The 10,331-nt window shown below is 37.2% G+C and overlaps 1 protein-coding gene across 1 annotated transcript; it reads left to right on the top strand.

The window, feature by feature from the left end:
- The first annotated feature begins 9,365 nt into the window (after nucleotides 1-9,365).
- Nucleotides 9,366-10,112, top strand: LOC118739755. The gene has a single exon (XM_036471262.1). The coding sequence runs from the start codon at nucleotides 9,366-9,368 to the stop codon at nucleotides 10,110-10,112; it is 747 nt and encodes a 248-aa protein (XP_036327155.1).
- Nucleotides 10,113-10,331: the final 219 nt, after the last annotated feature.

The following is a 10,331-nucleotide window of genomic DNA, read 5'->3' as shown; positions in this document are numbered from 1 at the left end:
TTTTTGCCGACCACTTCACTTTTAACAAGTTCATGATATTTAACTAAAATCATGCCACCAGATTCTCTAGCAGACAAATTTTTATTTCTTGGAAAAGTAAAAAAAAATTGTGAAAAAAAGTTAGCGAAGTTAGATGGAAATATTAAAAGTGTTGCGCATTTCCAAACTGCCAGAATTCGGTACACCAGAGCAAACGCTCGAAAATAAAGTTTGTTGCTTTTCCGAGGATAGGGTACGTAGTACGATCTAATTCAGTTTGATGACAAATTGCTGACGCAAAATATTTTTAAACCTCTAAAAGATGTACCGTTATCCGTGCAACAGGAAGGAGGTCGAGTTAAAATGATGCCCTGCAACTTGTAACAGTAATAATTTTTGGATTCTTGGAATTTTGTGATAAAGATGTGGTGCTGCTAAAAAAAATATATATATAAAAATATAAGCACGAAACTTATCCACATAAGATGAAAACTACTGCAGTTTCATTTTATTAAATTTAAAATGTATGTTTGCATCATGTATTGTCTTCCTATAGACTTTTGTTCCACATCGAAATTCGTGCTCGTTTATTTTCAAAGTGTAGCGAATAAAACTTTACACCTAAATTTATGACATCCATAACAAACATTATAAGAAGAAAATCTCCGCTACGTCCCCAAATTCTTTAGTTTATTTAATGTTTATTATTTTTTATGAATATGTAGCTCATTACTTAACAAACAACATATACCACAAACAGATTTCACACGTTGTGTAAAAATTATGAAAATTTGCAAAATTTCAGCAAAATTTGTAATCAGCTAAAATGACGCGTCCCAGTTTATATGTATTTGGGTTACTCTCTTAAAACAAAAAACATTGAAATCGGCTCACTATCTGATTGTTTTTCAATTTTATAAGTAAAAACTTGTATATTTGAATTTTAATACAATAAGGCGAATAGCAAATAGCAAAATCGGCTAAAAACGGCTAATTTTTTTTTGCAAATCGGCTAAGAAATCGGCTGCCGGCGAAACCGAATTTTCTTCGGCTGTTTGCTATCGCTACCGGCTAAATCTAGCCGGAAAACGGCTAAAATGGCAACACTGTCCCATACATTTTTTTCTGACCAAACAATTCGTTGTCCTGTCTAGTCTCCTTGCCTCATTTGCCTCGCTCATTTACTCGCCTCCGTCGTCTGCTGCTGCAAATGAGCTTGCAACGACACCCTTGCGAGGGCATCTCATTGTTGAAATTGATGGTACAATTGTACTTTTTTCGTACATTTTGGAAGCCAAAAGTACATTGGTACTACTTTGACATGTTTGATACTATTTTCTTAAAATACGGCACTGCACCACACTGTGTATACTTGGAATTAGCATTTTTGTGGATAAAAATATAGTAATATTTTTCTACCTCGTAAAAGTAAATACGTCGTGTTTATTAAAAATGAAAGTTTTGCTAAAATCAACAAAAAGTTGCTGTGATAATAGGCCTTTTCATAAACATTTACAGTAAGTACTTAAAGAAACATAAAGAGTGAATTCGAGATGTAGAGAAAATTATCATAAAAAGTTATTGAACACAAAACTAGCAAAAACGTGCAACTTGCGCCATTTTGACTTTCTGATGTTTAAGGTTTGCCGCGTAGTTTTCCTTTTGGCTGGGAATATTTACCAAAAATCAAAAAATCTATCTTAGATTAAAATTATGCATCTATATTTTGATTTCACTAGTTTTGTTTTGAGCATGTTTTTATCAAATCTTCCTCTAAATACTTTGTTTACATCTGAAATTGACACATGACTGATATTTTACTTACAACAATTTGCAGCTCTATCGGGGTGTTAAGGTCTGGAATTCGACCTCTTGCAAATTTTTTGGTTTATTGAATGCATTTCCAGCAAAAACTTGCAAGTACTGGTAACTATTCGTAAATAATTTTTGATCTTGAACGGGTCTGGGAGTGTTTCCGTATTCTCTAGACAAAAGTATCCATCAGAAAAAATTCTGAGCTATCAAAGAAATAAAATATACAGAAAATTTGAAATCTTTCAAACAGCTGATCATTTTCCCATTTTTAGATAATATGTGATACATTTGATAAGTTATTATCCGGTTGGAGCATTGTCCCCGTTTTGGCATTGTTTACTATTAAATACTTTTGGATAGGAAAAACATTTTTAACACATGAACGAATAAGTATTTTTCTAAAAATTTATATCACATCATGTTGCATTCAAAAATAAAAGGATCTCCTCCAAACACCCATCCATGTTTCAAAAAAAAATTAAGTAGATATAGCTATGTACCTTTAAAACTAACGCATTTTCTTTTCCACTATCAACTGACAAATTCTGCCAAAACATTTCAGCATTTCTATTTATTTTGAAAAATTGAATACGGCAATCATACCACCCATACTACTAAAAATAAAAAAAAGTCTGAAGATTGATAGTAAATTAACTAAAAATAAACTCACTAGCAATATTTACAAAAATTTACACTGAAAATAAAATCTGCGTAAATATAACGAAAACTTGCGTGCATCTTACGAAATTTTTCGTCATTTTGAGCCACGAAAGTTTTCGTTGATTGTACAAAACCGTTTTCGTACGTAGTACGAAAATATGAGTCATCAGATCTTTAGTAAGTTTTGCGAATGTATTCGAACTATTTACTAACGAATTTAGTACTATTTACTAAAGAATTTCGTACTCTTTCTTAGTTTTTTACGAAATTTTTGTAAAATGCTCAGAAATAATTCGTATATTTAACGAAGTTATTTTTGTAAAATCTGCGCTTGTTTCGTACAATGTGCGATTGCTTTCATTCTGCACACTGTAAAAACATATTACGAATTATAACAGAACACTTCTTTATCGTTAATTTTAAGCGTTTTTGTTTAACAAAATGTTTTGCAAAAACGCTGAACATTAATGATTAAAATATAATGAAAGTGTTGTGCTTTAATTTGAGTCGTGCTTTTTATAGTGTTAATAATAAAATCGTCATACATTCTACGAAAGAAGTTCAGATATTACAAGTATAAATGTCGTAAATAATAAGTTTTACACTGTAGTTTTAAATTAATAAAAAAGGTTATTTTACCTATAATAAAATTTAAGTCTTTTATTTATATGCATACGAATAGGCTCTATACTACACATTTTTTTATTGCTTAGGCTTCATTCAATAAAGTATATTGATGCAAAGTGTTAAACTCTGAGACACAACAAAACTTTATCAAGTCCCACATTGCATCGCAAGGCGCAGCATAGGCGATGTTAAAAACAACATTGTCAACATTCGTTGCTTGAGCTCATCTGCTCTTTTGCCAGACTGCCGAGCCTCTTGCTAACTTTGGTGAATACCACTACTGTATGCTTAAAAGCATAGTATATCCACAGCTTTAATATTTAATTTTGTATTGTATTTTTATTCAGCAAATCCCTTTTTAAAATGTTTAAAATTATATTATACGTCTCACAGCAGCCAACAAGTACCTAATTCCGCAATGACACGTGATACTTAAAAATATGATGAAATAGGGGAGGTGAAATAACACAAACGGCAATAACGCAAATTTGTGTTATTTCCCAATTGAATGTGATATAACACAAATTTGCTTTATTTCATTTCTCGTTGAGCAATAAGACCAACAATTTGAGTAATAAAGCAAAATAGTGCACATATGTAGGTAGTCACCCAGTTACATTTGACAAAAAGTAGTACATGAACCAGTTAAATGGACGGATTTGTAAGTATACAAATTTAAAAGTGCCCGGTGTCGCGGCGGTCCGCGTTTGCGCGCCGCCCCGCGCCGGTTTCGACGTCGCGCTCGCGTCCCCCACCCCTCCCCACCTTTCGCAATTATGTACTGGTGGCATTATAACCGTTTAGTAAAAGGAAAAATGATAAAATAACACTAGTTCACTTCTGAAACTGCTTTTTAATGTCCAAGTAATGGGAATTATTGTGTATGGTGTTATTGCATGCATCCCACCCATAGTGAAATTTACCAGCCGTTTTATTACTTCATTACATTACATGGTTCCATGCAAACATTTTAAGGTTTTCCAGCAATGTTTTTAACATATAAAAAGCATGCAGAAAAAATTCATACAAAGCCGCTATGTCCAATATGCGGAGCAGTTCTTAAAGACGATGCTTTTCCTATATTTTGTTAGACTTTTCATAAGTAAAAATATTTTGTGAATATTTCTTTCTTCATATGAATTATCAGACATGTTCTGCAAATCGTACGATTTCAAATTGGTGCGATTTACAAAGTAGTTTTGTATATTTGAAATCAAATTATTAAATGTTTCAAATGCAAACTGCCAGAAACACATCATTTACATTATATCTATCGATTTAGTGCCAAATTTTTCCCCTCTTTGTTATAAATCCTCCGAAATAGATTTTGTATATCGCACCGATTTGAAATCGCACGATTTGCAGAACATGCCTGTATATCACATTTTTTGTTTAATTCAAGGCCTATCAAAGAGGTTTAGAGCGTTTGAGTAAAAATATTTGCCGGTATTTTGTTGTTGCTTCTGGTATCGAAGGTGCCAAAAACTGTTCTGATTCAAAGCGTGCCATGAGAAATACGAAAAAGGTAAAAAATTTAAATTGAATAAATGGAAATTGTTGCAACTTTCTTTCTTAGTAAATTGGTTCGCTTTACGTAGCATTGATCCATCATGTGCCAGGCCCAGTAATCAGCGGTTGTGCTGCTGAGTTGGGCGAGCTTTCCAAAAGCTGCTATTTAATCGCTGGTTTTGTATGGAAAATGTTTCATGCAAATAGATTTTAACAATTTAGAATTTTTGTGAGAAGAAATGTAAAATATTTGACATTTTCGAGAACAAATAAAATGAAAAAAATCAAATCAGCTGCTATAATGATATTACCTGTTTAATGTGCCTTGGTTTAATTGTATTTTTGGAATAAACAAAGTTCTTTTTCCTTCTGTCAGTAAACTGTTTTTTTTTTTTACAAATAGTATAAATAAGCAATGGGAAATAAGGCAAAATTTGTTTTGCTTTTGCTTTGTGGGAAATACTTATTCTTTGGAATTCACAATCACACTGTGAAAGAGCGAATTAACACGATTTTAGAGGCAGTCGAGAACGAAGTTATACAAAGTTTGAAAACTTGTGAATTTTTTTGTTTGCAACTTGCCGAAAGTACCGACGTAGTAGGACTTAATGTTCTTCTCGGGTTAGTGAGGTACCCATTTGGAATGCAAATCGAAGAAGAACTTCTGATGAGCGAAGTACTCGAGACTTACACCACTAGTGACGAAATTTTTAAAGCTATCGACAAATTTGTACAGAAAAATGGTTTGAAATGGAGTAAGTGTGTGGATATTTGCAGTGGTTGTAAAAACGAAAAGGGCGATGTCTAGGATGAAGCAAGAGGCAGAAAACGCCACGAGAAGTCACTGTATGATCCGTCGGGTTTCCCTGGGGACTAGGAAGATGCCGCCACCAGATTTAAACCCGTATTGGATGACGCTGCGAAGATAACGGAGGCCTGCGAAATTAAAATATATCTTTGGTTTTTTCTAGCACGTCGACATTTTTTTTTATAGGTTACATGTATATTTTAGAATTTCTAGCAATTTGCATGAAAACCCCGTAAGTAAACAAAGTAAATCAGAAAAACGTATGTAACTTCGAAGTTAAAGCCAAGAAAATTTATGACAGCCTGTTTAGGCCAACGGCCTAAATTTGTCGCAGCATTTTCGACCCACCCTAATGCCTAACATAACTTCATTATTATGTCAACTGTCGAACTGTTTACTATTATGTTACTTATGCTAAATCCCTTTTCACCAGCAATTTAAATGGAAACTGATTTTTTATTTTCTTACGCTTTCCATATAAAATTCCAAAAACTAAAATCATGTTTCACTTAAATTACTTTCGTGAAATTGGCTGTAAAAGTTATTTTCTTAGCTTTAACGCACATTACCAGCGTTAACTTTGAAGGTTTAGTAAAAAACATCGTCGAATATTTTCCCAACATTGACTCTGAGGATGTCTACAGCTGGATAACAAACCCGTTTTTATGAGGCCCGAAAAGTAAACCTACTGACATGACCAATTAAGCTTTTAAAAACCTTCTGGACATCAGTGAAGACAGCACTTTGATTATTAAATACTACCAAAGGAGACAAGAAAGTTCTGGATGCAAGTGTATGCATAAAACACTGCTGTTGGCAAGATTGCATTAAAAATACTAGTGACTTTTACTTTTACATTTCTATATGATGCTGTATTTTCAACGAAAGCTTACATAAACAAGTAATTTTTAAGCAAAAAACTAAACCGCCTTCAATTCTCATATACAAATTTAAGATTATCGGTTATCTCTACATGTTCCAATGATCGGATTTAAATCAAATTAGAATGGGACCGCCTGTGAGGTAACACCTTTCCTCTAAAAAAGTACAGTAATCGGTTAACGTGGTCCAAAGTTATGCGGTAACATACATTAACAAAAAAAAATATTCCAGCGAATTGATAACCTTCTCCTTCTTTTGAAGTCAGCGTCAAGTGATTTCAGGGTAAAATTGTCAAAGCTCCCAATAAACTTAAAGGTAATAATGAAATCAGCAAAACAATTTCAGTCCTCAGATTAAACCTAAAGGAGCATAAAGTTTGCATTATGTTTTCTTGTTTTAGTCGACATTTGAAGAGTAGGGGTGCCGCAAATTTTTTTTAGCACAACAAGGGTGCCGCGGAGAATAAAGTTTGGGAACCCCTGTCCTTTTGAATATATTCTCTCTGCACAACATTTGAAAATAGCCTCCACATCATGGCCAGCGTTGCCGTTTTGCTTAAATTTAAGCAAAATTTATTAGTTTTTTTTCTTGCTTGTTATAAGGGGCTGCCCATATATTACGTAAGACCTTTGTGGGGGAGGGTGGGTCTAGAATTTTCTTACTTTTTCTTATTTAAAATTGTTCTTTATAAAATACGAAAATTCACCCAATTAAAGTACTAAATTGCATTGAAATTAAAAAAATACATTAAATACGGAGGATATTACAATTTTTTACAACTTTTGCTCTAATTTTTCTATTTTTCTAAAAAAAAGTTACTCTTCGGTGTCTATTATAACCGAAAAATGCAGCTCGAACACAAACAGGCGAAAACTCCCTTACGTAATATATGGACAGCACCTAAGCATTCACAAAAAGCTTCACTTGATATTTTCACGACGCGGGCGAGAGCTCATGTGTGTCATCACAGAAAATGAAACAGAGGATATATTTGAGTGGGTGAATCAAGCAGAAATTTCAGTGGACCGTGAAAATGATATACCTTTGAGTGAAAAAGAAGTACGAGATATCCCTGTGGCTACTCCTCTTTCAGATTGGCTGGCTGGACCGTGGACCAAAGAAACCGACAAGAAAGAATGACTACTATAACTATGTAATGAAGTTTTTAAGACTGACTAGGCATACATCCTGTATTTGTTTGATCGAAATATATAGTATTTTCTAATGTTTAATTGAAAAAACATTTCTAGGGGATTTTAATCTTACGTAAGATCTGCGGCGGGGGGAGGGGGATCAATTAAATCTTACAATTTATTACGTGAGGGGAGGGGGGTTCAAAACAAGCGAAAACTCCCTTACGTAATATATGGACAGCCCCTAATGTAAAATTTTTCTTCGTTTTGCACAATTTTTTAATTAAAATATTTAAAATGACACATTGACAAATACGTAGTTTAGGAAGAACCTGCCGGAAACTATACAATATAGCAAATGCATGTATAGAATTTATAACAACAACCACGCTGTTAAGTTTAAATAGCGGTAAATCAGCTGTACTTGATAGTAGTAGGATGAATCCCTGCTTAAATCTACAAAAAGAAGTTTGATAAGGAGATGTGGTGATCTCCGAAATAGCTGCTATAACTTCTACCGCTTCGACTTTGTCGCTTTGTACCGGCGTACCTACATCTACATACGTATACACTCTCAGTGGCAATGATGTTCACGCATAAATTTTTCTCCTTGTAATATTCTTTTTCTAGCTAAATAAAATATATCCCTGTCCATATTTTTTATACCAAAAATTCTTTACCTCAATGTCGGTCCGCACGAAGAAATAATTTCTATCTGTTCACTCGCGTTTTAATCTACATCATCGCCTAAGCTAAAATTTACTTTGAAGTCTTAATGCTTTAAAATAGGCAAAAGTTTATTTAAGTTTTTATCGCGACCGCTCTAAAGGCAGAATTTGCAGCCAATTAATAAGGGGCGAGCGCTACATTGATTTTCACTACGCTTTTGATAAGAAATTGATACAGTGTCACGAGGACGAACCTAGGAGGCGGAACCTAAACTACACATACCTCTGTGAATCCTCTACAGTTTGACTTCTGTTGGGAATAAGTTTTATCACAGAAGGAACCATATTACCTAGAGAAAAATTACGGAATGAAAAATCACCGAAATTCAAAATTTTGAAGAACTACTTCAACTCAATTTTCTTGAGAGCCACCTTAAGTCGTGCTATTGAGTATTGACGTGTTTGGAGCATACAATCCACCACAAAGGGATCCATCCCATTACTTTGTAGTTCATTTTCTATGATACTTACATTTGCTTTCATTTTAGTTCCTAATAGGTCGGCAAAAATCCTCCGGCTGAACCCTCCACGAGGGTGCCGACTGGAAATGGGTACTACAGAGGATTCTGTGCGATGTCAGAATGGTGCTCAGCTAAGATCAGGAATCAGTGCTATGTGTAAACTCCTTAATAGCTTAGTCATATGGAAATGGTTTTTGATCGTGGTTTGGAGGTCTGAAGGGGCTGGATCAAGGCGTCACGCGTACCGTACCGAGGATCGGCCAGGCTGGGGGCCCCTAAATAGCCCAGTCGCGAACGGAGCCCTCTGGGAGGCGGCCACACCCAGGATGTAAGTAGGCCTTACCTGGGCATCGCGGATCTCTGCCCGGGTGGACGACCCCCTTTCTCCGCAGCCCGTGGGAACAAATATGGACAAAAATCAAAAAACAACAACAAGGGTCTCGGCCCACTAAAAAGGGGCTCAAGCGATGCAGAGTACCTCACCCAGCCGTAGTGCGGTAACAAACAGCGGGAAACCAAGGCTAATGGTGAAACCGGGCCAATCAACTGCAACAATAAGGAAAGCGGCGGTGGGGATGCTGAAAGGAGTCCACCCTGGGAAACTCCTGGCACCAGTGGATGCCAACCTGGCATGCAGATTGCAGCCGGGGATAAGGCTGAATCTGGGGCGCAGGCCCCAGGCGGTCCTCCCGCGACACCCACGGCCTTCACGAGGCCTGACCAGAGGCCAGAGCCAGCTACAGAGGGCTATCGACAGAAGAAGATGGCTGCACGAATCCTGCAAAGGTTCACCACTACGCCTGACCTGTGTAGCAAGGCGAAGGCAGAGCATGTGAAGGAGATCCTCACAGAAATCAACTGGGCAAAGGCCGTCCTGCCCAATTACCGCAAGCCGGAGGAGAGACAGCCGCAGGCGCCCTACAGTAAGCGCAATAGATCGGGGGGAAATACGCCCAACAATGCAAAGAGGGTCAGAACGCAGGGGCCTTCATCTGCTGAAGTAGCCAAGGAGCAGATCCTGCTTGGCGTCATTGACGAGAGCGATGAGGACAGCCTAGCCCTGAGTCAGCAATGGAAGTGGGTAAAAGCCGCGATGGCCGACATTGCTATCACCATCATGTTGGAGAATTCGCGACCTCTGCCAACCTGCAAGGGAGCGGGGTGGTTGCAAAATAACATCCGTTTTATAGCATGCGAGGATGTTGGATCAGCGGATATATATAAGAAAACAGTCGCAGGCATTGGAGAAGTCTACCCTGGTGCGAAGCTCAGGGCGGTCGACTTCAAGGACCTACCGGTGCGACCGAGAGCGAGAGCATGGTTGCCTTGCAAGCCAGCGGAACCCGAAAGGATCCTGCATACCATAAGGCTCTACAACCCGGAGCTACCTACCGAAAATTGGAAGGTGGTAAAAATCAATGAAAGCGGTAAAGCGACGATGCAGGTTGTCCTGCTTCTTAATAAGGACTCCATAGAGTTGATGGAGCAAAAGAGCGGGGTGATATGGTGACATGGGCAAAATTAAGGTCTACAGCAACGACGTAAATGTAGCGAAGAACCTGATCGCGGAGGTAGAGCCGGAGGAGGCCAACAGCGACGTGGAGATGGAGGAGGAATCCGAGCAGGGTGATCCGATGGACGACCTGACCGGGGGTTATGCCTCATCGACGTCTTCGCTGAGGGTCGGACGCATGCTTCGGCTTTATACGGAGGAGGAGTTGATCGAGAT

Source organism: Rhagoletis pomonella, unplaced genomic scaffold (genome assembly GCF_013731165.1).
Source record: "Rhagoletis pomonella isolate Grant_MI unplaced genomic scaffold, Rhpom_1.0 Rhpom_scaffold_00005, whole genome shotgun sequence".
NCBI lineage: Eukaryota > Metazoa > Arthropoda > Insecta > Diptera > Tephritidae > Rhagoletis > Rhagoletis pomonella.
The sequence above is the reverse complement of the archived record's forward strand: the minus strand, read 5'-3'. Positions and strand labels throughout refer to the sequence as shown.

Bases quoted from the DNA above. Each gene is read 5' to 3' on its own strand.
- LOC118739755 (XM_036471262.1), top strand. From the start codon at position 9,366: ATGGCTGCACGAATCCTGCAAAGGTTCACCACTACGCCTGACCTGTGT.